We start from the raw sequence: 27,854 nt of genomic DNA on the forward strand, positions 1-27,854 counted from the left end.
TTATGGTACTTTATATGGTACTATAGACATTGCCCTACCCCGCTCATATGGTATTAATTTTATGTGTTCAGGTCTTAAAAAGTCTTAAATTTGATCTTAAAAATCCTGCAGGAACCCTGAAATTAAGACCTTTAAAAGTTAAATTCATAAAAGTCACGACGTGGCTATTGTTGCATGCATATCAAAAAATTATCATCTCAGTATTTTGGTTTTCCAATTCATATTTCTGAGCATTAAAACATTAAATCAGTGCATTATTTAATGCAAATATAAATCGAACTAAATTGAATATACCTGAATCAGCATCAAACATCTGTCAATGGGGTATGAAAACTTGTTTTCCCTTTGTACATTGATTTCTGTTAACAGATATTTGTTCTTAGTAACGATATTTAATAATGCATTAGCCCTGCGAAATGACAAAAATACTGCAGAATATCACTTTTCCAGTGTGATAAGAAGGTAAAAATAGTTATGTATTTTAGCCTTAAGGTGTTTTTTTTAACTAAAAAGTGTTGCTAGAGACAACATTGTCTGCTCCATAGACATTTACATTTAAAGAACACCATAATTTGTTATTTTCATTTTATTCCTTAGAATCTCAAACCTCTGCCTGATTCAGATCTGCTTGTTTCAGCATTAGTGTCTTGTGCATGTGCATTATTATTTCTAGTATATATATATATATATATGTATATATTGTTGGTATTTAAGGTATAACGAAAACATCCCACCCCAGATGGGACTCGAACCCACAATCCCTGGCTTAGGAGGCCAGTGCCTTATCCATTAGGCCACTGGGGCTTCAGACACCTATTCGAGAAAGATTTACCTTGTTTTTATATTATTACTAATAATACTAAAAACAAATCCACGTTATATGTATTTCCTGTAGGCAAACTTTTAGATATTTCCTTTGATGTTTCTGTTATATTTCAACCATGTTTTGATTAAACACAAGGCAAAGTTCTGAGCATGAATCGCAACACATGGCGGTCTTCTGTCCTTGATCTGGTGGAAGAGTGGGTTGCTTAGCAACAATGTGAAGCCGCGCCGCTAAACATGGCAGTGGAGATTAGCTAGAGAACTTTACACACAACACGACTAACACATTATTCATTCACTGTGTTATTATTTATAATTTAATTTAATTCAGGAAGTAGGATCGTTTGTTTGTGTTCAAAATCAAGTGTAGATCAGATTAACATCTAGCACGCACACCCAAACACAGTCGCTTAGCAAGTTTGCTAGCTAGTACCGTTAAGCTATCTGGCTAGTTCGCGTCATCTACAGAAATACTGCTCCTGGATTTATGCACATCTGAGTCGATGCTGTTTGTAGAACTAGTGATTTCTTTCATAGGCTTTCTGGGGGTCAGAGTGCTAGTAAAATGAGCGGCTAACTGTAGGCTAGTTTCAGGATTGTGTTCTTGGACAGTAAAGCACAATCACCATGGTGAGTATCAACAATATATGATATCTGCTAGTTCTGCTTAGTTATTAAGTTCATAATCAAATGTTAAGAGCAAGAAAGGAAGCATAATTGTGCGTATATTAAATTTTACTTGTTATTTTTGCTGTTGTCATGAGTTTACGTTTCGAACTGTACCTTGTAGCATTTATTTATTCCTAGTTTTAATTATTATTACCAAACAAAATGTATTTTAGGGCTCCTTTGTTATTGCAGTAGCTGGCTAACCATGTAAAATAGACTCTACTAATATTAGTCAACCTCCCTAGTTATTCTCTATAAAAATAATTACCATCAAATAGTCTGCAACAGTTAATGCTGCACATTGTTGGATAAGATAGTACTTTAATGATCTCCTGAGAAATGTAGACATTCCAGCAGTAAAGATCACAGTCACAGGAAAATACCTTTTAAGAACAAACAGGAAACAAAATGTAAATACAATGCAAAAACAAAAATACAGTAAGTAAACAAGTCTAATGAAATCAAATGTAAGACTTATCTAAAATGAAGTCATATTTTTATTGAGCAACAATGCATTTAACTGATCAAAAGTGACTGTGAAGATGTTGATAATGTTACAAAAGAATCATATTTCAATTTCAAATAAATGCTGTTCTTTTGCACTTTTTGTTCATCAAAGTATCAATAAAAGTATGGAGCAGCAGGGCTGTTTTCAACGTTTATAATAAATATTTATTAGCATATAATAATCATGTGACACTGAAGACTGGAGCAATGATGCTGAAAATTCAACTTCACCCTAACACAGGAATAAATTACATTTGAAAAATATATTCAAATTGAAAAACCTTGATCATATTTAACTATTTTTCATTTCATTTCGACAAAATAAATGCATAGGGATTTCTTTCAAAAATATTAAATAATAATAACAAATGATGTGCATAATATACATGCTTAGGATACAATAAAAAGATTGGGATGTTCCCTGGAGTGTTTTATTCTAAATGAGAGGATGAAAAGATATGTACATGAATAATTACAAACCAAAGTAAACATGTATGTACATGTACGTATTATGAAATAATAGAATGTTGTCTAAACTATTGTAAATACTGATAGCAGCAAACTCCTGTTTCTGTTCTGAAGCTCTTGTCTCGGATGAAGCCAGCAGTGGCTGGTGAAGCATCCACCAGCTCCAATGAAAAGAAAAGGAAAAATAAAACGAAAAAGATCCCAAGGCTTGAGGATTATCTAAACCAAAGAGACTATCTGGGAGCCCTGACCGTATTAGAGGTACAAGCACATGAGACCTCCGATTACATCTCTGTGATATTAGCATGAAGTTGCTTCAAACTCTGTGATGTCAGTTTCAGCGTAATGGCGGGGTGTCCGTGGAGCACGCAGACCTTTGGATTGGCTTCTGCGCCTTTCATTTGGGAGACCACAAGAGAGCAATGGAGGTTAGTAAAAGAGATGCTGGATCCAGTCAGTTTCTGCTTGATGAGGGAATAAATCATCTTTAAAGAGCGAGGGTATGCGACATTACGGCTGATTGTTTTTTTGTTTGTCATTTGTTTTATGTAACACGAACAATTCTTACTTGTTACATATATTCAGGAGTACAAAGCTCTCACCTTGAGGCCGGAGTGTCCGGTGGAAGTTTGGGTATATCTGGGCTGTTCGCTCTTTTTCCTGGGGCTTTATAAAGAGGCAGAGGAGGCTGCATTAAAAGGTTGTCTTCACATACTATATAAACTGTTCTGTAAGATGTTTTAGAAAGAAGTCTCTCGTGCTCACCAAGGTTGTATTTTTGTAATATAAAATACAGGGAAATCTTTAATATTATAACAATTTCAAACAACTGTTTGAAACAAACTGTTCTGTTTGAATATTTTAAAATGTAAAGTATTCCCGTAAAGCCAAAGCTGATTTTCAGCATCATTACTCCAGTCTTCAGTGTCACATGATCCTTCAGAAATCATTCTGATATGCTGATTTGGTGCTTGTTACATTTCTTCTTATTGTTATCAATGTTGAAAGCAGTGCAAGGATACAACAGGATTGTTTTACAAAAGGACATTTCCGAAGAGCAGCATTTATTAGAAAAATATACGTTTTTGCAGCACACCATCCAAAAATGATAACACGCTGTCTGTTTCAGGGCCAAAAACTCAGCTTCAGAATCGCCTACTCTTTCATTTAGCTCATAAGGTGAGTTTTTCCTGATGTTTCATGGCCTGCTTAACATTATTATGCTGGTGCATCAGCTGATAATAACATGATGTCCTTTGTTTTTCACTCTGAAGTTCAGTGATGAAAAGAAGCTGATGGGTTTCCATCAGAACCTGGAGGACGTGACCGAGGACCAGCTGAGCTTGGCATCCATTCACTACATGCGCTCTCATTACCAAGAGGCCATCGATATCTACAAACGCATCTTACTGCAGAACAGGTGCTTCAGAACCCACACCACCTACTGCATCACGATCGCATCAACCTATGAACCAGAACCTCTGAGTACCATTACAATGCATTTCTACAATAATAGAAATAAATTAGAATTGGACTTAAACATTTTTGCATTTAATTCTGTCTTTTATGTACCGTATGTAAAGTTAACACATTCAGCACAACAGAAATATTGACAAATGATTTGTCTCTCTTCAATTCTACAGAGACTTTCTTGCCCTGAATGTGTATGTGGCTCTGTGTTACTATAAGCTGGATTACTATGACGTGTCACAGGAAGTGTTGGCCGTGTATCTGCAGAGTATTCCTGACTCTACCATCGCCCTTAACCTCAAAGCCTGCAACCACTTCAGACTCTACAATGGCAAAGCTGCTGAGGTCAGTTGTACTACTACTACTGTTTTCTAATATACTAGATGAAGGTTGATGATTATGATCCTAAAAACAACATGAATTACACTACTGTTTAAAAGTATGGCAAGATTTTTTTTAAGTATCTTATGCTCACCAAGGCTTCGTTTATTTGTTCAGATATACAGTAAAAACAGTAATAGAGTGAAATATATTTAGAAATGTCATTTATTCTTGTGATGCAAAGCTGCATTTTCAGCATCATTCCTCCAGTCTTCAGTGTCACATGATCCTTCAGAAATCATTCTAATATGCTGCTTTGCTGTTGTAGTGCCGTTTAATATTTTAATTGAGACTGTAATAAAAATAATAATTTTCTGGATTTATTGGAATTTTGTATGTGTGACAATGCAAATGTATTTCCTGTCACTGTCACTTTTAATCAATAGAATTTAAAGAATGTACTAGCACCAAACATGTGTATGGTAGGGTATTTCTGGGTGAAACAGTAAAAATAACATAGCTCTTTATTTTATCCATTTGGGATTGGGATTAAATTGGATTATGAATTTGTTGTTATAAAATGTGATCATGTAAAAACAGTGTTATCAGAATAATTTGTACACTTATTACATTTATTAAGAAAGTAAATACATTTAGGTAAAATGCATGAGTGTGAGAAAATGGTTCTATAATTAACCTTTACGTCTCTCTTGACTCTTTAGACGGAGTTGAAGAACCTGATAGATATCTCTTCCAGCTCGTTTCAGTTTGCTAAAGAGCTCATTCAGCATAATCTGGTTGTGTTTCGTGGTGGTGAGGGGGCCCTGCAGGTTTTACCTCCTCTGATTGACGTCATCTCAGAGGCCAGACTCAATCTGGTCATCTACTATCTCAGACAAGGTATGTCGATCAGGCGTGGGCTCTTGTTTTAGCAGATACAGGGAGACTGGCTTATCAGGTTGGTTATTAACTTTGTCATCTCACATTTAGATGACATTCAGGAGGCCTACAAACTCATCAAAGACCTTGAGCCCACCACACCCCAGGTATTTAGTTCTTTCTTTTTATTCTTATGTGTGTTTAGTAAGTAATTATAACTGAAAGTGAAAGAGCTTTATCTGCTGGTGTGTGCTGTGATATGAATGAACTGACAATTGTATACTAATCAAATAATATTTTCCATCATATGGCCAAATTTTCCATAATCCAGTCCATTGTCATAATACATTTTGGGTCCAATGATGATGTTTTATCCTCTGGTGCCATTCACAGGAATATATTCTGAAGGGGGTGGTGAATGCTGCTTTGGGACAAGATATTGGATCGGTTCGTGAGGTTTATTTAAATCAGATAGCAGTATTTCCTCTCAAACTCCATTTCTCAGCAAAGCCTTCGCACATGTTTCCCAAATCATTGTGGTCTTATCTCATTAAATGTTTGTCTGTTTTTACAGAGGGACCATTTAAAAATCGCCCAGCAGTTCTTCCAGTTGGTTGGAGGCTCAGCCAGTGAATGCGGTAATATCATTGTTTAGTCGAACAATAACAGTATTAGCGCTGGTTCAGCAGCCGGGCCCCTGTGCTGTATGGAAGGGAGCCAGTGACAGAGTTTGTTTTCTTGACACAAACTATACATCATCCTAGACTGAAAACATGGCAACTATGTCCTTTTGTATTTTACTGCAAAATGTAACTTTCACCTAACATGGTTATTTTATAAATTATTTTTATAAATATTTTTAATTAAAGTTATTTGTGCCCCTAATGCAGGATTGCAAAATCATAATTTTGAAAGCTAAATAGGCCATTTGTGTGATTCATATAGTTCCGCTGAGTGCTGGAAGTGCGCATTTACACGTGAGCAGGTGATGTTTTCAGTGTCTCAAAGCGGATCAGTTTGCAGTAAGTGCTGCTTCGCACAAACTTCATCTTCCCAAATGTGCAATGAGAATCAGTTGTCAACAAAAGAGAAGCTTTGAGGTCTCCCCTTTTATTTTTGTTTTCTGCAGAAACAAAAGCTCAGCGGTTTAATGTTTGACAGGAGAGAAATTAGGACAACCATGAATGTTAGTATTGCCGTTTTACTATTGTTCTGTAAAATAAAATAAAAAGATATATACTGTGTGTGTGTGTGAGTGAACAAACAAATTGTAGTTTCCACTAGAGTCACCAGTTGACTGGCAATTAGCTTTATTTACTCACCAAAGATTTTTTTTCATTGCTAGGCACTTGTCGAGTGTTCATTTTGTACCTGTTTTTCTACATAGCACATGAATAAAATGTAGGTTTTGTACATTAGCATGGCTGAAGATGCATTTTCCTTTGCCCTGGACATGTACAACACATTTAACGATCTATTTTCTGTTGTCTTTTTTCTTATAAGACACAATACCGGGCAGGCAGTGTATGGCCTCTTGTTTCTTCCTGCTGAAACAGTTTGAGGATGTGCTTATATATCTCAACTCAGTCAAGGTAATGCACATATCAGAGAGTTTGGACTAAAAGCAGAAGCATTAAAACATCAACATCAAACAGCTATCTTGTATCCCTGTAGAGTTACTTCTACAACGACGACACATTCAACTTTAACTACGCTCAGGCCAAGGCTGCCCTTGGAAACTACAGGGAGGCTGAAGAGGTACAGAGCAACCGTGGTTCAGAAAAGTGATTTAGGAACCATCTGCAAGTAGTGTGACTAAATCTGAATTGAATGTGAACAGGTGTTCCTGCTCATCCAGAATGAGAAGATCAAGAATGATTACGTTTACCTGAGCTGGTTGTCACGCTGCTGTAGGTTCTCCTATATCTCTTTGAAAGTTTTGAACCATGGCCAATGGGCAAGTTCAATTCATTTTTGCATTTAATGAAGATGAATGACTTGAATAGTTTTTCAGTAGTTTTTCAAAATTTTGCATAGTAGGTTCTTTTACATGTCAACTCTTCTTGATTAGTCATTTCTTGCATGGAGCACTAGTTCTCTGATGTCATCCTCCCTCCTCTGTTCTAGACATCATGAATCAGAAGGCTCGACAGGCCTGGGAGCTCTATCTGAGACTGGAAACCTCATCTGATCCTTTCAGCCTTCTGCAGCTCATCGCAAACGACTGCTACAAGGTGCAATATAATGATTGTAATTTAGCCAGCCATGACTGTAAACAGACTTTCATTCATAGCCATAATGCATAAAGCCATAGCCATAATGCATAACGCATTTACCAATGCTGATTCTTCAGTCAGAGGTTTTTGGCTGTTGTTTCTACAGCGCTTTTTATGCTTGCTGAGTCCCCCCACAAGGTTTTCTTCTGAAGTTCTCAACAGATTATTTCTAATTATTCTGTGAGCTCTTTTCAGATGGGACAGTTCTATTATGCAGCTAAAGCATTTGATGCTCTAGAGAGACTGGATCAAAACCCTGAGTACTGGGAGGGGAAGCGTGGAGCATGTGTCGGGATCTTCCAGCTCATCCTGGCAGGCCGAGAGTCCAGGTATGAACCAATGACATGTCTGAGGAATGAGGTGTTAAATGCTACATTGATCCCAGTAAACCCTGACATATGAAATAATAGTCATAAAAATCACAAATGGAACCGTTTATTGAACCTTCAGACAAAATATTATTAAAAAATATCGTTTGTGTTTTTTCTGGAGAATCATATTTGATACATCAGGCTTCTATGGCTTATATAGTATGATATAGTGAGAACGTGGAAGTCACACTCAAGGAGGAAAAAAAAGCAAAAATATGCAAGATTTTACAACAAAAAGACACGTGTACCACAAACTGAAGGTGGACAGTTTTAGAGTTATAAATTTTTACTTGCTTAAAGAGTACAAAACTGTTAATCAGACAATGAAGGCATGTGGTAAACTGTGTACAACATTTTTTTCAGCAAAGTTGTGATCATATTTAGAGACCTTAGAAATTTGTGTATCAAATATGAGACAGTAGGCTACAGAGTTATAACAGACTGCTGTAGCTCACCAATTTCTTTTTTTTTAATCAAGAGAATGAGTTTTTGACCTCTGCTCATGTTTTCTATATTTATATTTTCTTTTCTTTTTTTCAGAGAGACACTGAAGGAGGTTTTGCCGATGTTGAGAAGCACTGGCAACCCACAAGTTGAGTACATCATCCGCATCATGAAGAAATGGGCCAAAGACAACAGAGTGGCTCTCTGATCGCATTTACAAAGCAGCTCACACACTGCAGGAGTTCTTCATGGACATTTATGTTTTTGTAAATGTTTTTTTTTTTTTTTGTATGTTATCCTTATGCTTGTTTATCTGTCAACAAAATATGAGTACAACAGTTCAGATGCATCTTAGAAAGAAAAAAAAAACCTTCTTGTGCTCTTATATAGTTAAAATAAATGCAGCCACACTATAACATTTACTTGGTATTTATTACATTATATATATTTTTTTATATTTGCATATTTGTAATATATGCATGTCAATTAATGTTTCTGCGAAATGGACAGTGCAACAAATAAAGTTTATATGTTTCCAAACTTGAGCCTTCATTTTTTGTCTTGGGAACAATAAATGTCTGCTAGTCTTTTAATTTGATAGGTTTTATAAAATTATAGAGTGTTACGAAGATTCATCTGTTTGAAGAGTTATCTAGCTTTGGCATGATTTTTGTACACCTTTAGAACAAGTGATATCATCTACTAATGTAATTAAATTGATTTAACCTAACAGAAATGGATATGATGTTATACTATCAATAAAGAAATTATATTGTACTGTCATATTGGTACCACTTTGAAATAAGGTTCCATTTGTTCACAAAAGTTGTATCTGTTCAATAAATGTATTGCATATTGTTAGTTATATTAGTTAATGCGTTAACTAACGTTAACCAATGTGACCTTATTGTAAAGTATTACCATTATATTACATTTAAATCCAACAAAATAACATCTTCACATATAATAAGCTCTCTTTGGAAACGCCTTGAAAAAAAACTCATCTATTAGTTCCATATCTATGTATTAGTTCGATTTCAAGGGGAATCCTTTTTTTCTACTGTAACATCTCTAATTGCTCATTAGAACGTCCGTTGCCTGTAGGGCCGCCTCTGATTGGACGTGCTGCTGCCGGCGGCGTCTTCTGATTGGCTAGGGCGACCTCTCCGTCGCGCACGCCGTTTCCGGTGTCCGTGTGCGCGCAGGCTCAGTTCGCTCGTCTCCGCTCTTTTATTTACTCTCTCTCATCTAAGATGGCTGTTCGGAGCTCCTGAGTCCCCCGAGTGAAGCGACCGAGGATGCTTGCGCCTCCAAAATCAACCTTCACCCGGCCATCCCTTCCCAGGCGCACCCCGTAAGACGCGGAGGGGACTCTAGCATCAGAACAGTCCCAGAACGCCCCGTCCGTCCGGCGTGAGGCTCTTTAAATCAAGTTGTTTGGCGAAGTCAAGCCTCGCCACTGTGTGAGTGAGTGAGTGAGTGAGTGTCCAAGACACTGAACATCCAAATGGCCGAACCGAGAAAAGTGCAATTTGTCACCCTGTCGGCCCTGTCCGGCGGTCCGGGCGCGGAGGGCAGGAGACGGCGGCTGGAGGAGGACGAACCCGCCGAGATGAGTTTTGACGGAGAGGGCAGGATGAAGATGACGGGGACCGGGGTGACGACAGCGGGTGACCGCGGGGCTTTGATCGGGAAACAAGACAGCGACGAGCTCCAAGGGAAGACCGTGCGCCTCAACCTGTGTCTGTCCGAGCCTAACGAGCAGTGCTCGGCCGAGTTCAACTACAACGAGCTCATCCAGTCTCAACAGGTACAGTAACTATCCCGACCACTTCAGTGAAGAGTATGTAAGCAAACCATTACTTGTAATTATAAAGCCACCGCATGACTGTTTTTGCTGAGTTTGCTATTGCATTAGCCTGTTAGCAGTGGAGTCCGCAAGTAAAGTCGATCTCTTTCGAATTGGCAAGGTGACATATGTTATAAGTTATAAGTGAGAAGAGCATTTAATATTTTTTTATAACGTATCTCTATCTTGTTTACTCTTAAACTTTAGATCACTTTGTTGAGTACGTGACCCTTGTGGCCCCCAGGGTCCTTGTGCCTACAAAACAATTAAAGGAGAGCTGAATTGCTGCTAACTGTATTTAAGTGCTGTTCAAGTAACTTCTGTGAAGCCCTGGCTTTTGACATCTGTCAGATGGTTTACTTTTGTTAAAAGTACACTTTTAGCTTATATATATATATAGGCATACATAAATGTTCATTTTGGGAAATATGTGGTAAAAACTACTTCTATCAGTCTTGTAGAAAAAGCTGTTCTGTTCTAGATAAAGTAGGTAGCCACCTCATGGGTGCCTTATCACATGATCAGCGGAGTCATTTTAAGTTGCTATTAATAATATCAATGATAATAATACTACTACTACACAACATGACAATGGAGTCTACAGAACACCAGTTCAAGCTGAATAAAGGGCAGATCTGTTTATTATAAGCATGTTTAGTTACGTTGTCTGCCGCTTCAGATGCGTAAGCTTTTTAAAGTCAGCTGGATTCTGATTGGCTGTCAATGTCTTTAGTATTTTTGAACTCAATTCCATTGATATTGCTCCTCTGTATCATATTGTTAAAGTTGTGGTTTGTGGACTTAACCATTCTCACAGAATTAGAATGATTTCTCTCGGCCTTATTGTGAACCAATAAAAGGGATAGTCTACCAAAAAAATTATATTCTGTCATCATTTATTCACTCATGTAGGGCTGGGCCAAAATTAATATCACAATATATTTCTTAATTTCTTAAGAAATTAAATAAAAAAAACTTTTAAATATTGATAATCAGCAAGTTGGCATATTAGAATGATTTCTGGATTATGTGACTCTGAAGTCTGAAGTAATGATGCTGAGAATTCAGCTTTAATCTCACAAACAAATTACATTTTAAGATATATTCAGACAGAAAGCAGCTATTAAATAGTAAAACTATTTCAAACTTTTACTGATTATGATGTACTTTGGATCAAATAAATGCAGGCTTGGTGAGCAGAAGAGAAAAAAAAATCTTACTGTTCAAAATCTTTTGACTGGTAGTGTAAGCAGATTATTCTTACAGATTGTAACAAATGTGCTTTACAAACAAAAAAGAGGAACAACAAAATCATGTAGCTGGAGATGGGTTATTGAAAATGCAAACTGATTGTCTGGCAGCAGGAGGCGCTGTGAGAGCAGCAGAGCCAGCGGTTTCTCCAGTAACGACTGTAATCAAAGCAGCTCCGCTCATGAACACTTCTTTATCAGATAAAATGAAAATGTCATCGAAACTTTTCTGAAGAAAGTCCTTTTCCTTCAAAGAGATACATTCATATAAAGCACCTGCGATATGTTTTGATTTTGAAATGTGCAGTGCTCATGTCTCAACGAAGTCAAATGCCGCAAATAAATCAATGTATGGGAAACACTGGTAATGTATATCGAAATATTGGAAATGTGTTTAAAAATCATATCACCATTATATAAAAAAATATATATTATATTGCGATATATATTGAATTATTGTCCAGCCCTACCCTCATGTCTTTTCAAACCTGTACAGCTTGCTTGCTTGTGTGGGACGCAAAAGAAGATGTTTTGAAGAATGTGATAAACATACGGTTTCGGTTCCCATTGACTTCCATTGTATGGACAAAACATACAGTGGATGTCAGTGAGAACTGAAACTGGTTTTTCATTTTTAGGTGGACTGTCCCTTTAAGTTTAAATGGGTGCCAGAATAATATTTGGTACAGAATGTGTTGTGCTCATTGTGTTCCACTAGTTTGAACTGGAAAATGTAATGCCCAATCTAGCCTTACTGGAGTGATTTCATGTTTCCCTCCCCAGGCCAAGAAGAATCCACCAGATTCAAAGTCTTCTCCGGACCCAAAAGATCCCTTTAATGATTCTGAGAGAGAGCGTCTGGAGGTTGAGGCACTGGCCAAAAAGCTTGAAAGTAAATACGTAAGTATTGTTCTATGATGTTAAGTTGCATTTTCAGACGTGTGGGCACTCAAATGTCACCTTGCCGCTACCACTGACGTCCTTACAGGGTAACGCAGGGAAAAAGAGGCGGAAAGACCGGATGCAGGATTTGATTGACATTGGCTTCGGCTACGATGAGAGTGACCCCTTCATAGACAACTCGGAAGCTGTGAGTGGACACTTGCCATGGCAACAGACAGACATCACTATGGAGATGATCGATTGGCATTTAACATGCTGTTTGCCAACTCTGCCTCATTGCTCTCTGAACTCAAGGGTTTTTCTGTTTGTTTGTTTTCCGCTCCTATTGATGCCTGTGATTAATATATTTCGATTGACCTCATAGATTGATTCGGAATGTGTGGTTTTGGAGTCATTATACCATCATAGTGCGCTAAAACTTAGCCGTAACCTCAGAAATGCAAACAACAAACAGTGTAAATCATTGTGTCTTCTTCCTGTCAGTATGATGAGCTTGTTCCAGCCTCCCTGACCACCAAGCTCGGTGGATTCTACATTAATACGGGTACTTTGCAGTTCAGAGCTGCCTCTGAATCTGAGGGAGAGGACGGAGGCAAAGAAGTCAAACCCAGGGTGAGTTTACTTGTTTTAGTCAAGTCATCTTGGGCGATCCGATCAAAAGTGGTCAGCTGAGAGAGATCTTTTCATTTTCACCTTAACACAAACATATATCTGTATAAAAATGGCTTTTCAAAAACAGGTTAGATTAAGCTGCATGAAATCATCAGTTTAAAACCCTTCGCATATGACTTCGTTCAGATGTGGTTTGAGTGAGCAGATCACAAAACAATTTGAACCCCATTCACACCTCTATTTATAATATGTCTCGACTGAACACTTGTGATCAGATCACCACAGACAGATGTTGTTTCCATGTGTAAACAGGGCCACTAAATGATATATACACCCGTTAAAGAGACAGTTCATCATGAACTCATCCTAATGTATTTGCAAACCCATAAAACTTAAATGCAAAACCATAAATCTTTGAAACACAAATTAAATCCGGATGAACAGAGTGGTTAAAACAGTGTATGAAGAACAGATTTAATTAAGGCTTTTATTCGCATATAAACATTGATGGATACAAATACATAGAGCTCATCAGATATTGTTACAAAAGCTCAAACGTGCTTGGTTTTGTGAATAAAATATGTGAATAATGTGAATAAAAGCCTAAATTAATTCTTTTTATCATATAAAGTGATTGTGTCTCTTTAGAAGACTTGAATTAGACTGCTGGAATCATACACTAATTTTTTTTCTAAAAACATTTTAACAATGTTTTTAACATTTTTGAAGATCTGATGGAATGGTGTTTCAGGGTAGTGACAGAAATGTCTCAAGATTCAATAAAAATATCCTCATGCGTTTCAAAGATTTACAAAATCTTATGGGTTTGGCATGACATGAGGGTGAGTAACAGCAGAATAACAATCGCTTTAAGAGCTTGTTTTTCATTAGACCCTATTTCTGGCATTTGTCTTGGAATATGGTGTTTTCTGATTGTAGATGAGAGATGGAGAGGAACCACTAATAAAAAGAAGGAAGAAGAAAGATGGAACCAGTGTAGAGGAGAAAAAACCCAGGAAGATCAAAGTAGCCAAACAAGGGTGAGAATTTGTTTTTGTGTGTATACATATTGTAAAACTGATACTTGTATAAGTCATGCCATTTAAATGGTTACTTTTTTTAAAAGTGAAGTGTGTTAAGTTTAGCAAGACATTTGTAGGCTGACATTAAAGAGTGGGAAAAGTGAAATATCACCTTTTATGACCATATTATGTGCTCACAGAGTGGCTGGTCTGAGCCTTCATCGTCCTGAGAAGAAGAAGCGAAAGAAACTGATGAAGGATTCGCTCTGTCTGGCTGCAATGCTCCGCCGCTTCACACGAGAGAAGGAAGAGATGAGGAAACGAGATGCCAGGGCGTCTCATCCAGGCCCTGGTCTCAACCACACTCCCAGCTCCAACAACCTACTGCACAACTCCCATCTCCAAATCAACGCCAACAACAATGACCTTTCACTAGCCGACCTGGCGGCTGACCCTGGCATGATGTCATTGCTTAGTTCGGCCAATGAAAGCGAGCTTCAGGATCTCATGCATGACCTGGACTTTAGTTTTTTAGACACAGGCCCCCAGATGCCCCCTTCAGGCAGAGAGAATGGGCAGGTTGGGTTGAGTTCATCACTGGGGCACAAGATTGGAGGAGGGGCACTTAATCGAGCGCAGGGCGGGCTCATCTCTTTTCCACCTCTCCCTGATGGTCTTCCAGCCCCTTTGATCAAGCGCATAGAAGACCTCCGAGCTGTGAGTCATGCTTTTGTTGTTTTTCTGCAGCCCTGATTTCAGTTAAACAGGGTCATGTCATGGAAAAACTAATTCTTGATCTTTTAAAACGAGTCAAAACCATACTCGGGTCTTTAAGAGTCCATTTACTCATTCCAGACTGAAGGAAACGCTCTTTATGTCTCTAATGTTAGCTGACTGAAGTTTATATTTAACAAGGTCCCTGATGATTTCAGTCTGATCTTATCTGTTTCAGAGACACAATGTAGGGGCGTTTACATAGAAGTCTTTGAAATGAATGATGACTTTTGCTAATGTTATAAGTAGACCTAAGAATGAAATGTATGAAATACCTCTTTAAAGCCATCAGAAAAGTGGTTTAAAATCTATTCCAGCATATTCTGTGAGAGCAGATGAATTATTTTTGGTGATAGTCACCCGTTACATAAACTGCATTACATCTGAGTTTAAGATGTAATACATGAAACGTTTTCATTGAAGGTAAATGCATAAAGTTAGAGAAAGCAAATATACGCCCACAAATCCACTTCCCATTTTAAATCACTTCAGGGACTTCATGTTCTTACACTAATACCATTTTCCTGTCTAACTTGATTTATTTCTTTTTTTAACTTAGGCATCGAGGCAATTTGATCAAGAAGGCAGAAAGAAATTCTTCACTCTGGATATGAATAATATCTTGCTGGAGTAAGTAAAAATCTCAGCGTGTTCTCATCCAGCTGTCATCCATGACTTTTTAAATTCAGTGGTATTTTTTTTTCGTATTCTTGTCGTTGATCATTTTTCTTCTCGTTCAGTATTGAGCTGCAGGTTCAGGAGCAGCCAGCAGACATGCGTTCAGAGGTGTACTCTCACCTCGAAGCCTTTGTGCCCTGCAACAAGGAGGCGCTACTAAAACGACTCAAGAAACTCAGCCTCAACATACAGGTGAAGGACTGGATGATACTTTCATATATATATATATATCTCACCTAAAGGATTATTAGGAACACCTGTTCAATTTCTCATTTTTGCTAATCTATCATTCACAATATAATAATAATCTAATCAACCAAGCACATGGCAGTTGCTTCAATGCATTTATGGGTGTGGTTCTGTTCAAGACAATCTCCTGAACTCCAAACTGAATGTCAGAATGGGAAAGAAAGGTGATTTTAAGCGTGGCATGTTTGTTGGTGCCAGACGGGTCGGTCTGAGTATTTCACAATCTGCTCAGTTACTGGCATTTTCACACACAACCATTTCTAGGGTTTACAAAGAATAGTGTGAAAAGGGAAAAACATCCAGTATGCAGCAGTCCTGTGGGCGAAAATGCCTTGTTGATGCTAGAGGTCAGAGGAGAATGGGCCGACTGATTCAAGCTAACAGAAGAGCAACTTTGACTGAAGTAACCACTCGTTACAACTGAGGTATGCAGCAAAGCATTTGTGAAGCTACAACACGTACAACCTTGAGGCGGATGGGCTACAACAGCAGGAGACCCCACCGGGTACCACTCATCTCCACTACAAATAGGAAAAAGAGGCTACAATTTGCACAAGCTCACCAAAATTGGACCGTTGAAGACTGGAAAAATGTTGCCTGGTCTGATTAGTCTTGACTTCTGTTGAGACATTCAGATGGTGGAGTCAGAATTTGGCGTAAACAGAATGAGAACATGGATCCATCATGCCTTGTTACCACTGTGCAGGCTGCTGGTGGTGGTGTAATGGTGTGGGGGATGTTTTCTTGGCACACTTTATGCCCCTTAGTGCCAATTGGGCATCGTTTAAATGCCACAGCCTACCTGAGCATTGTTTCTGACCATGTCCATCCCTTTATGATCATCATGTTCCCATCCTCTGATGGTTACTTCCAGTAGAATAATGCACCATATCACAGAGCTCGAATCATTTCAAATTGGTTTCTTGAACATGACAATGAGTTCACTGTACTAAAATAACCCCACAGTCACCAGATCTCAACCCAATAGAGCATCTTTGGGATGTGGTGGAGCGGGAGCTTCGTGCCCTGGATGTGCATCCCACAAATCTCCATCAACTGCAAGATGCTATGCTGTCAATATGGGCCAACATTTCTAAAGAATGCTTTCAGCACCTTGTTGAATCAATGCCATGTAGAATTAAGGCAGTTCTGAAGGCGAAAGGGGGTCAAACCCAGTATTAGTATGGTGTTCCTAATAATCCTTTAGGTGTGTGTGTGTGTGTACAAGACAGGCAATAGTTTAGATCAGCTTCCCGACAGTGGATACATCTCAGATCTTACAGATATCTCCATGCTGTCTTTCTCTTAAATCAGGATGACCGGCTGCGCACACCTTTGTTAAAGCTGAAACTAGCCGTGTGCAGCGTGATGCCGGAGCAGATTGCCAGATATAACATGGATTGCATGGCAAAAGCTGCAGCTAAGTAAGTCTTAACTTTCACAACTTCCTGCCTCTTTCTGCTCTCATGATTTGCTTCTTTAGATTAGTAGAATAGAGTGTGGAAAATGACAAACAGATGGCATGGATATATAGAGATTATGAGATTCACTTTGTGTGTGTGTGTGTGTGTCACAGGCAGCAGATAGAAGATGGAGTGAAGAATGGATCGGAGGATGATGATGAAGAGAAACCAGGAAAGAGGGTGGTGGGACCAAGGAAGAAGTTCATATGGGATGACAAACTCAGGTTTAGATTTTAGCAAGTTTAAATCATGAATAATAAAGCAGAGCAACTATTAGACTGTCAGTGTAAGAAGTAAAGGGTGTGTGTGTTTTTCCCCCAGGACTCTGTTGTGTAACCTGGTGCGTGTGAAGCTGAGCTGCTATGAGCTGGAGCAGTGCTCTCTGTCTGTAGAGGACTATCTCAAAGCCTTCATGGAGAATGAAGTCAAGCCACTCTGGCCCAAAGGCTGGATGCAGACAAGGTTTGTGTTTGACTGTGTGCTAGCGTTACCTTCTCATAGTAAGATACCATGTAACTAAAAGTTTATTTTCTCTTTTTCAGGATGCTTTTTAAGGAGAGTCGGGCAGTACATGGTCACCTCACTGGCCTGTGAGTAGATCAACTACTTCATATGTATTTACTATGATGTTTGCATACATAGTGGGGAGAGATGTAAGATGGGAGAAAAAGGGTCCATCATAAACACAAGCCTGTGTTTAACAGATGTGCTTGAGAAAAACAATATGCAGAGTGAATTTTCTACATAGAACATTAAATTAGTTTAACGTTAATACAAATATATCTGGGTCTAAAAATTAGGGGTGCTCCGATCACGATCGGCCGATCGTTAATGCGCATCTAGTCAGTAAAGCCGGTTTTCTAATCAGTGGTTAATGTGTAATGTGAAACAGCTGCTCTATGTGAAATCACGCACCTGATGGAATTAACGGCTGATTAGAAAACCGGCTTTACTGACGAGATGCGCATAACGATCGACCGATCATGATCGGAGCACCCCTACTAAAAATATAACTCATTGTTGCTTATGTATAATTTTTTTGTATTATTATTTGGCAAAAGATTAGCAATGAAGGGTGCAAGTGATCATACTAATGAATTATGAACTAACTTGTCCAAATACAGGAAATGTTTAATTTAAATGTTGAATCCTTATTTTTTTTTTTTATTATCTTTTTTTTTTTTTTTTTTGGCTGGTTTATAAACATCTAAATGATGTGAAGCAAAATATGAATTGGTAATGGGATTGTGCATTAGTAAATAGTCTTAAAAAAAAAAAGAAATGTGTTCTTATGTTTACTTAAACTGTTTTTGTGATTTGAAACATTCCCCGATATCTAACTTTACCTCTTATAGTGACTCTAATGTTTCATTGAAAATATATATTTCTAGCACCCCATGCTATGGATGTTCTTCTAATTTCAGACATTCTGAAATATTAATAGTGGTTGTGCGTGGTCTCTCATATGTGACCCTGGACCACAAAGCATGTCTTAAGTCGCTGGGGAATATTTGAAGCCATAGCCAAAAAATGCACTGTATAGATCAAAATTATTGATTTTTCTTTTAAGCCAAAAATCGTTAGGATATTAAGTAAAGATCATGTAACATACTGTACATATATGAAACATTTTTTGATTAGTAATATGCATTGCTAAGAACTCATTTGGACAACTTCAAAGGTGACTTTCTCAGGATTTAGATTTTTTTTTTTTGCACCCTCAGATTCCAGATTTTCAAACAGTTCTATCTCTGCTGAATATTGTCCGATCCTAACTAACCATACATCAGTGGAAAGCTTATTTATACATATGATGTATAAATCTCAATTTTGTAAAATTAACCCATATGACTGGTTTTGTGGTTCATGGTCAAATATGTCCTTGCTTAGAGGACAAATGTTAATCTAGAAGGGTGTCCCTCTAACTTGATTTAATGGTTTCTATGGCAATGTTGAGTTTTCAGCCAAATGTGCTTAATTTGTGTGGAATTAATGTCACAATACAAAAAAACTTCATTTCAATAGGCTTCATTTGAATGTTAACACAAAATATTACTACTCTAGGGTTGCCGTCACTTTAACTTAAGTTTATCTCTGTGCCAGTGCTGCATGGAAAAATAAGGAAGGAAATTCCACTGCCCTGTTTGTGTGGTGGATTGTAAAAACCTGATGCATTTTCACTTCCTTGTTTTTCACATGGATTAAGGAATCAGGAAGTGGATTTTGAGAGAATGAGCAACCAATGTTGGTAATTTTGTTCTTTAACTAATTTGACTTCACAGAGCTGAACAAATATTAAGAGGGAGAGGGTAGACTAGATTATGTAGGTTAAAGATGGATGGTTTGCATTGGAGAAAATAAATCAAATGACTAAAAAAGGTACAGACTTGATGTAGGCCACTGGGATTGTGTGGAGAATCTGTCTTTTAAGGCTTCACATCAACACAAATTTTTTGAATGAAAATTTAACAATATTTATATGCGATTTTTGTCTGTTCCGACCAAAGCTCAAAAAATGACTGTTGGTGGAACTAATAGAAGAGCAGAAATACACCTGTGCACAAAAGACTCTGCAAATTTCTGATTCTGACACTCACTTATCAAAGAGAAGAAAGGAGGTCAAACGGTTTTTACATGTACACAAAATGCTTGAGTTTAGAGAAAAAGAGCCCTTTCTGGATTCTTCCTTTACAATACACTGTCACTTAGCAAAATCCATTTTGTGGGTGCCACCAAGCTGTAATTTTATGTAACAGCAGCAGCTGCGGGCATGTTACAATAAGTGCAAATCTTATTGGCTAGTCAGATTTAGTTGCAGCCTGCTGCATTGAAGCCATGTGATTGTTGACGATCTAAAAACAGATGCATTAACATTAAAATTACAATGCTTCATTGCACCAAATATCTGTCTTTGTGTGAATAAGTCTTAAAACGATTCCTAACTACTCTTTAAGCTAATTGTGATTACTGAATTGTTTTTTCAACAGGGGCAAGAAAAGGATTGTTCCAACCCCAAAAGCTGCCAAAATGACGGTATATAAAACTGAACCAGTTTTGCACCATTACATCCATATACAGTTTTGTCCTCCTGTTGACTATGGTTAGAATTCTAAGCTCTGTTATTTGCCATTGCTTTACCCATGATCTGTTCCAGGACGTTAGCTGGACACAGAGACCCGCTCCAGGTCTTGGATCCACCTCTGCCTCACCTGCCTTACCTGCCCCAGCGTGCAGACCGCCCTCCTCCACCTCTGAACCCATCTGCCTCTCAGATTCACTTGATGAGGATCTGGCCGCTAACTCTCTGGACTCCATTTCCCAAGCTCTCGCACTCCTCAGTAATGCTGCCAAGGGTCTGACGTCGAACAATGGTGTTCCCGCCACCTCTTCTCCCAGTGTCCCCGGATCCTCTTCTGGAGTCGGCCACTATTCTTCTCCTCTGTCACATTCCACCCTTACAGCAAAAATAGAGTCTTCTGGTATCTCTATGGCAAATATAGGCACTCTTTCTACCTCTTCTTCCCTGTCCTCTCCACTCACCTCATCTCCCTCATCTTCCATGCGAGGCGAGACCTTCGGGATGCTAAAGGATGGGGGGCCTGTGCAGAGACCCTTGGGAACGCCCACTCACAGAGCTGGTATTTCAGGAATGAACACGGTGCAGTCTGCAAAACCCCGTCCGCCTCCTACCGCCTCGCCCCTCTTGCCTCCACAGCAGAGGTCATTTGGGACAATGGGAGTGAAGTTGGTCCAGACTCCGCCCCCTGTTGGACAAACAAAAAACTGTGCTAGCAAATCCACTACAGGTGGCAGTACTGTGGTTTCCCAGCAGCCTCGTATGAACACTCATCTTTCACAGATAAACGCCAAGAGTCCTCATCAGTCTCCTCCTCCAACCACTTCCTCTCCTTCCACCCTTCTTTCACAGGCTAAGACTCCCTCATTTCCACACAACCAGTCAAACTTCATCACGCCCATGCAGGCTACACTCACCAAGTCTTCCCACAGTAGCAGCTCTCCCATCATCAAACTCACACCGCGACCCCCTGCCCCTACTCCTCCTCCTTCATCCTCACCCTCATCATCTCCCTCTCTCATCCACCCCAGGCCTCAAATGATCCCCAACTTGCACCAATACAACCCCAAGAGTCCAACCTTTAGGCCGCCATTTACCGAACAAGGAACCGCAGTGGGATCCGGAGTCAAATCTGGATCAGGACAGGCAAGTTACAGTTTTGCAGGTGGACACAAATCCAGTAGTTCGCTCAGTGGTGGCACAAACACCACCAGCACCACCATGATGGCCACACCCCTGTCTGTTGGGAGCCAGGGTGGTAGCCCCTCCCCTTCAGTGGTACCAGCCAATCACAACCAGCGGCAAAGGCCAGTGGGAGGGACAAGTCAAAGTGCCAAGTCTTCAACGAGTCGGGCATCAGCCATGACCCTGTCCTCTCCTCCTGTGTCCTCTCATCTCTCACAGGTGAGTCCAGCAGCATCAATCACTTCAAGCCTTTTTATACAAAATGTTTGGTCATGCTAAACCTGTTTCTGTGGTAGCACTTTACATGCATACGTTTGGCAGCTGTTTTATGCAAAGCGGCTTCAGTAGTCAGTCAGTTAGTAGATCATGTGATGTGTGAAATAATTACAATTTATAATAACATGAGTTATTTATAAAAAACAAAAGTTTCTAGCCCTGCGAGGAGCGTCAGAGAGGACCCGGGAGAGAGGGGTTACACAAAGACACAGACCCTAACAATAGAAATGAGGGACCGCTTGTCTGAGAAACAGTTGCTTAGTTGTCATTGTTTGTGAAAAAATTGCTTGCAAATCTAGTTTTTCTAACCGTTAATCAAGCCATCTTTCCCACAGGTGTCTTCAACTTCAGGAAGTAATCTTTTGGGCTCAGTGCCCCCTTCCCTCCCCCTGGGTTTCGGGATGCTCGGGGGTCTAGTGCCTGTTTCTCTACCCTTCCAGTTCCCCTCGCTCCTCAACTTTAACCCTCCAGGCCCTGGAGTTCCTGGCTGCAGCAACATGGGAGCTTCAGCCGCTTCCAACTCAGGATACACCCTGGCACAGAGTGAGTGTGTACATGAGCACAGCGGCTCTCCTGTTTCCTGTGCTGGGGTTTTGCTTGTATGTTCGCATGTATCGTGTTTGGCTGTGTTTTTGTAAAGTGGCTCATCTGACTCTTTTTCCATGACTCCCTAATCTGTTTTTTTCCCCCCACTTTCTTCCCCTTTCTCCACTTCACATCCTGTTTTGGTGCTGCCTTCCTGCCATCTCATTTGCTCCTGGATTGCTGTGAACTCTTCCATCTTTCCCTCTGTCCATCTTTCTTTCCACCTGTCCTGCTGTCCCCCAGATCTGTTTAAGAGTCTTCGGCCAGGGTCTCAGGTCGCTCTGCCTCCCCACTTGCAGCTTGCTTTCTCAGGTAAACGCTGCAGAAACCCTCCAGCTCACTGTTGCTCTCTCGTAGGTTTAAGTTGTTGACCTTTACTTCCTCTACTTGTTTCGGTCCTTTTTTGTGCTTTGTTAGTGTGACATAATCCCTGCTCCAAAACTCAGAGTGCGGATGGCTGTCTACATAGGCAACTACCTTCTGAGGGAGAATTGAGATTTGATTTGAAACCTTCTTCATGTGTCGCAATTGACACAGATTTCACATTTCAATTTGGATTAGATTCAGATGGAAAGCCTATAGTTTTTTGTAATTAAATCTCCAAACTAATGCTGTCAGTTGGTACATTCATATAAATTGAAGCTGAACTATTAAATGTATTTGCTGTTTGTCTTTAGATGTACATTCAAAAAGTGAAAGTGAAGTGAAGTGACATTCAGCCAAGTATGGTGACCCATACTCAGAATTTGTGCTCTGCATTTAACCCATCCGAAATGCACACACACAGAGCAGTGAACACACACACACTGTGAGCACACACCCAGAGCAGTGGGCAGCCATTTATGCTGCGGCGCCCGGGGAGCAGTTGGGGGTTCGATGCCTTGCTCAAGGGCACCTAAGTCATGGTATTGAAGGTGGAGAGAGAACTGTTCATGCACTCCCCCCACCCACAATTCCGTCCGGCCTGAGACTAGAACCCACAACCCTTCGATTGGGAGTCCAACCCTCTAACCATTAGGCCACAACTCCCCCGTTGTGGGAGAAGTTGATGCAAACATGTAAAATGTACATAAGGCAGTTTTTATATCAACTTTCTAATTATATTAGCAGATACAACAATCTACCACATTTAAGTTCATGTAGACCTTTAAACTAGTCTGTGTACTTGACTAAGTTCAGAAGGGTCATTTGTTCACAGGACTATAAGCTGTTCCACAAAAGCAGCTATGATGTAAAGCATAATTGACGAGGGGCCGCCGTTTAATTCTTAAAAAATAACGCACACCCAAGATGGTGATGCAGCCACGACGTGAAGCGGAGCATTCTTTTCCTAATGATTCAACAGCCCGGAATCAATTATTCCGCTTATACTACGGTTATCATACCTCAAGACATAGATCAGATTATAGATTTAAAAGGATTCGTCTGGTTTTTGTACTTACATTGCTATTGTGAGTAGGATTATTTCTTTCGCGCCTCTTCCAATGCCTCTTTTGCTAGTTCCAAAACGTCGTTTTAAAGCTGGTGATGGAGGCTTGAGCCGTTGATCGCATTCTAATGGAGTTATTAATGAAATGATTGGAAAGAGAGAGAGAGCTTGTGTGAATTAGGCTAGCGTACGTTACCTCTGTGCGTCTCCTAAACACTCTTCTGCTGCAGCGTCTCTAAACATCGCTGTTATTACCTCGCTAGTGAGAAATGTCGTGTAGCCTTTAAGTTGCTACACTAACCGATAAAATCGTCAGGGCAGCGCTGACAAAATCCAGTGGCGCCCCCAAAAATTTTAACAGGGGTGGCCAAATGAGGCCACAGTAAATTTTAAATAATAATGTTTTGATATTTTAAAGATAAAACTTTGAAAACTGATGTTTGAAATTATTTAAAAAATGTAAAGGTTCCATAAAATGTGAAATTAAAACCGCCAATAGGTGGCAGCGAGTCACTGTTAATAAGTGAGTCATTGCGATTGAACCGAATCATTTAAATGGTTGATTCATTCAGGAACGAAGCACTTTAATGTTGCTCAGAGACTCAAAACTGTGGCTGCAGCAGGTGCTGCATTTTTTTTTTCACTTCTTAAACTATTGTGAATTTACATTCTGCATTTAAATTAATAGTACCCACTGCAAATCATCCTAGGGGTGGCCACAGGGGTGGCCAGAGTTTATACAGGGGTGGCCGTTGAAGTCGGGTGGTGGCTGCCATCTTTTAGCAGAACTTCACTTGCGTTAGCATTCCCATTGACTCCCATTAATTTTGGCGTCACTTTGACAGCGAATAACTTTACATCTGAGGCATTTAAAGACTCCATTTGTCCATTTATTTCTAAAGATACAAGACAATGTATAAAGGGCTCCATTACCTTCTATGTTACATTATGGCCCCGTATAAAAAGTTTTTGTAAAAAATAGGCTAACGATTGCGTCATAACCACTCGACTCTCTGTCACATTACCGTACAGACAGGAGGAGAAGCTCGCAGGCAATTAACTTAATATGGCGTACTGGCGTTATATTTTAAAACACTATACACAATAATTAATCAGAATACTTACTCCTGCTCACTCACGACAAAGAACTCCCCGCTCAAGCTCGCCGTCTCTGCAAGATTAACGATGGCAGTTTGCACGCACAGCTACTAGAAGATTTACATCTGTCAGACAGGTTGCTGACGTCGTCAAGCTTCGTTTGAGTCTGCGCGTCAGAAACGGAAGTGCTAAAAAACGCTAAAACTGGGCTTCACTTGTCTCAGTTGAGTTCCAATGGGGTCGCTGTGTCCATTTCTTTTACTGTCTATGATTGCTGTTCAATATGCGAAGTGATATCGAACTGTAATGCGGTCAAGAGAGCTGCCAGGAACTACCTTCGCCGTGCGTTTCCCAGAAAATAATTGTACACATTAGAACGTTCATCAGCCAATCAGATTCAAGCCTTCCATGGCCCCGTAGTATACAATGCAGGTATAAAATAGAACCTATATCTGAATTACCTTGATTATCCAACCTCACAATGTATTGTGGGATTACTTTATCCAAAAAGACTAGAGGCAAGACGGGGTCTTTTATAAGGCATGCTCGTGGTTTGGAACCATAGACTGTATAAAAATAACGGCCTTTGTGTTGGCAAATGTTGCTCACTGGCTTTTGGAACAGATAATTTTTTCTGTAATTTGAAATGATGATTTTAACTGCACCGTGACAAAATAGTTTTTCTTGATTTTCTTCAGATACCAACCAAAGTCAGGGGGGAGACACGAAGAGGAAGTCCCACTGACCATCACACCCAGAATGTAGAAGTGGACACCGCTGGCGACAGATGTTTTCAGCTGCTTGGATGAGCACCTACTGCGCTTGCTTTCAGACAGAACTTCATAATGACCCTTCTTCACTTAACATCATTCTGCTTTTAATCAGTTGGTGTTCTGGATGATTGGAGTGAGCTTTGGTGCATTAAAATTATTATTTGTTTGTTGTTTGTCAACATGTTTACACAAGACCTTAATCACTGTGGACATAGAGCTAGAGGAAGTGAGAGGAGTATGAAACAAAGCAACATTATTTCTATTTAAGCTAATGTCGGCTGGAAACGCGCATTCCTGTGTTCATTTTCTTAGTTTGTTGAACTCCTAAAGGGATGTGATAGTCCAACCGTTTCCTTCTACTGACTGTTAGAATAGTAGCTGTTAATAATAAACATGGGTAAATTATTTATAATTTTTTGACAGGGACATATGATGATGTTTTAAGTGTATTAGTAGACTAAAATGGGTATGTATATAAAATATAGATTAAGTGATCTATTTTCTTTGGAGGTCAGTACGTATGATGTTCCTCTCATCTGTGTGTGCAGATGTCTTGCTGTCTTTGGTGCTGCGTGCATATCTCACTGGACCTTGTGAAAGAAAGAAAAACATTATTTTATGGATAAATTAATCAATCGTGTGAAAGCTTTTCATAGAGGAAAATTATGAGATTATGGCCTACTTGAACTTTCAGTTTTGTTTAATTTCAGTACAATAACTCCCAAGACTTTCAATAAAACGCCTTAGTTTGTAAGTTTGAATAACTATGCAGGATTGTAAATGCTTCAATGCAAAGTAAGCTCCACTTTTGACATTAATTGTGTTTGTGTTTGATGGGTCTGCCCTGTTACCTCACTGGCCCGTTAGCTCTTCCTTTCATCTCTGGTCATTTCATCCTGTCACCACCTGTTCATTTCAAAATGTCTGGCACTGCTCACCTGCATCTTATGACTGTGTTCAAATGAGAAATGGCACCAAAGATGACAGCGCTCGCTCAGAGTTGACAAGCAACAGGTCAGGTGTCTGTGCTCAGTGTAACATCCTAAATGTGTCGTCTCTGTGGATATTGTGATGGACTGACTTTTAAAGTGCCCCTATTATGGGTTATGAAAGGTTCATATTTTGGTTTTGGGAGTCCCCAACAACAGGCTGACATGCATGCAAGGTCAAAAACACTTTTATTTTCTTATAATATGCATTTATTTTTTACCTTACTTGCTCAACGACTTCCGAAAGATTCGCTCAACGATTCATTTTTTTAAACCCCTCCTTTGCATGATGCTAATCAGTGGTGATTGATTTAATTGGTCTAATTTTAATTTAATCATGCCTGTAAAACCTGATAAAGCAGTGTTTGTGAGCAGTGCTGCTTTGTGTACAGCGTTACCAGGGAAACCGCCGTTTCTCCGCTCCAAAAGCGGCACCTAGTGGCAAAGAATGAATTAGCTTTTTCATTCAGACTAAAGCGAAAAGACCAACAAGTAGACAGGCAATATGCTAGTGTTTCATGTTGAGGTCGACATGGAACGGCTTGGGATTCGTTTTAAAAACGACTCGTTTCAATGATTCAGAGCCGACTCTTTCTTTTAAGAGACAACAACTTTATACACGGTTCACTTTAATATAATAACTTCGCAATATGTTTTCCATTCACTTAGAGCTGTGTTACTGAATGGAATTTCCATAAAAATCCGTAATAGGGGCACTTTAAAATGGAATTTTATAGATTGATTTATTTTATTTTCTAAAAATGCTGAAGTGCATGTGCATAATTTTAACTTTTTATTCTTATTTGGGTAGATTATTTTTGTCTTGACTCTGGAATTAAATGCTTTCATTTTGTTTCAAGTACAAGCTCTAAAAATTAATTCAATAAAAAAAAACGGTGGATATGGTTGGAGTAACGTTACTGGCATTACTGAGGGATTGTATTTGTTTACAAGGCTTTAATATATCAGAAATTATTTATTTGTCACTTCATAAGGTCAATTTATCAGCCATTTTGACCCTATGGTTGAGTAGCACAAATTAATTTGTGTAATTTTGAGTATAGGTTACACTTAAATTTAATAAATAAACCCATGAAATTTTGTGTGTGTTTGTGTGTATAGATATGTACGCACAATATAAATTGTGCATATATAGCGGTATACGGTTTTATGCAAACGTTTGGGCAACACTCCTGAGGCTGGAAAATTATTTGCTCTATCTTTATAAAAAAAATAAAAAAAATCATAGTGATATGCCATTCAGTTTATAGAGAAAGCTGATTAATGTCATGTTTTTCAGACATAAATTTTTAGTGTAGCAGTATTGAGTTGTATGAAATAAAGCTGAATGTGAAAAATAGGCTGTGCAAACTTTTGGGCACCCTTTCAGTCGTGTTGCTCTGCATGCATGTA

General features: G+C 39.2%; 2 protein-coding genes and 1 non-coding gene across 6 annotated transcripts; 2 read left to right on the forward strand and 1 right to left on the reverse strand.

Annotated features, from left to right (window-relative positions):
* Window positions 1–731: 731 nt before the first annotated feature.
* On the reverse strand, window positions 732–804 carry trnar-ccu (transfer RNA arginine (anticodon CCU)). Its single transcript has one exon. It is a non-coding gene; the product is annotated as a tRNA-Arg (tRNA).
* A 206-nt stretch (window positions 805–1,010) lies between these two features.
* On the forward strand, window positions 1,011–9,073 carry LOC113050910 (intraflagellar transport protein 56). 2 transcript variants are annotated; one of them, XM_026214359.1, is made up of 17 exons: window positions 1,013–1,455; window positions 2,584–2,730; window positions 2,805–2,897; window positions 3,055–3,169; window positions 3,599–3,648; window positions 3,744–3,889; window positions 4,113–4,284; window positions 4,983–5,160; window positions 5,251–5,306; window positions 5,533–5,586; window positions 5,714–5,777; window positions 6,643–6,731; window positions 6,814–6,897; window positions 6,980–7,049; window positions 7,267–7,373; window positions 7,611–7,744; window positions 8,327–9,073. In XM_026214359.1, the coding sequence occupies exons 1-17, from the start codon at window positions 1,453–1,455 to the stop codon at window positions 8,436–8,438; spliced, it is 1,674 nt and encodes a 557-aa protein (XP_026070144.1). In that variant the 5' UTR covers window positions 1,013–1,452; the 3' UTR covers window positions 8,439–9,073. The 2 variants fall into 2 exon arrangements, with proteins under 2 accessions (XP_026070146.1, XP_026070144.1); XM_026214361.1 differs by lacking the exons at window positions 6,643–6,731; window positions 6,814–6,897; window positions 6,980–7,049; ... (1 more) ...; window positions 7,611–7,744; window positions 8,327–9,073 and adding an exon at window positions 6,085–6,161 and having other exon boundaries at window positions 1,011–1,455.
* A 325-nt stretch (window positions 9,074–9,398) lies between these two features.
* LOC113050912 (ubinuclein-2-like) lies at window positions 9,399–27,697 on the forward strand. 3 transcript variants are annotated; one of them, XM_026214366.1, is made up of 17 exons: window positions 9,401–10,040; window positions 12,113–12,229; window positions 12,318–12,419; window positions 12,716–12,844; window positions 13,784–13,884; window positions 14,067–14,583; window positions 15,200–15,270; window positions 15,381–15,510; window positions 16,882–16,991; window positions 17,144–17,254; window positions 17,352–17,492; window positions 17,573–17,620; window positions 20,018–20,063; window positions 20,185–21,510; window positions 21,903–22,110; window positions 22,396–22,464; window positions 25,378–27,697. In XM_026214366.1, the coding sequence occupies exons 1-17, from the start codon at window positions 9,738–9,740 to the stop codon at window positions 25,422–25,424; spliced, it is 3,576 nt and encodes a 1,191-aa protein (XP_026070151.1). In that variant the 5' UTR covers window positions 9,401–9,737; the 3' UTR covers window positions 25,425–27,697. The 3 variants fall into 3 exon arrangements, with proteins under 3 accessions (XP_026070153.1, XP_026070151.1, XP_026070152.1); XM_026214368.1 differs by lacking the exon at window positions 12,318–12,419 and having other exon boundaries at window positions 9,399–10,040; XM_026214367.1 differs by lacking the exon at window positions 22,396–22,464 and having other exon boundaries at window positions 9,402–10,040.
* Window positions 27,698–27,854: the final 157 nt, after the last annotated feature.

The sequence above is a fragment of the Carassius auratus genome, chromosome 31, assembly GCF_003368295.1.
Source record: "Carassius auratus strain Wakin chromosome 31, ASM336829v1, whole genome shotgun sequence".
In the NCBI taxonomy this organism is placed as follows: domain Eukaryota; kingdom Metazoa; phylum Chordata; class Actinopteri; order Cypriniformes; family Cyprinidae; genus Carassius; species Carassius auratus.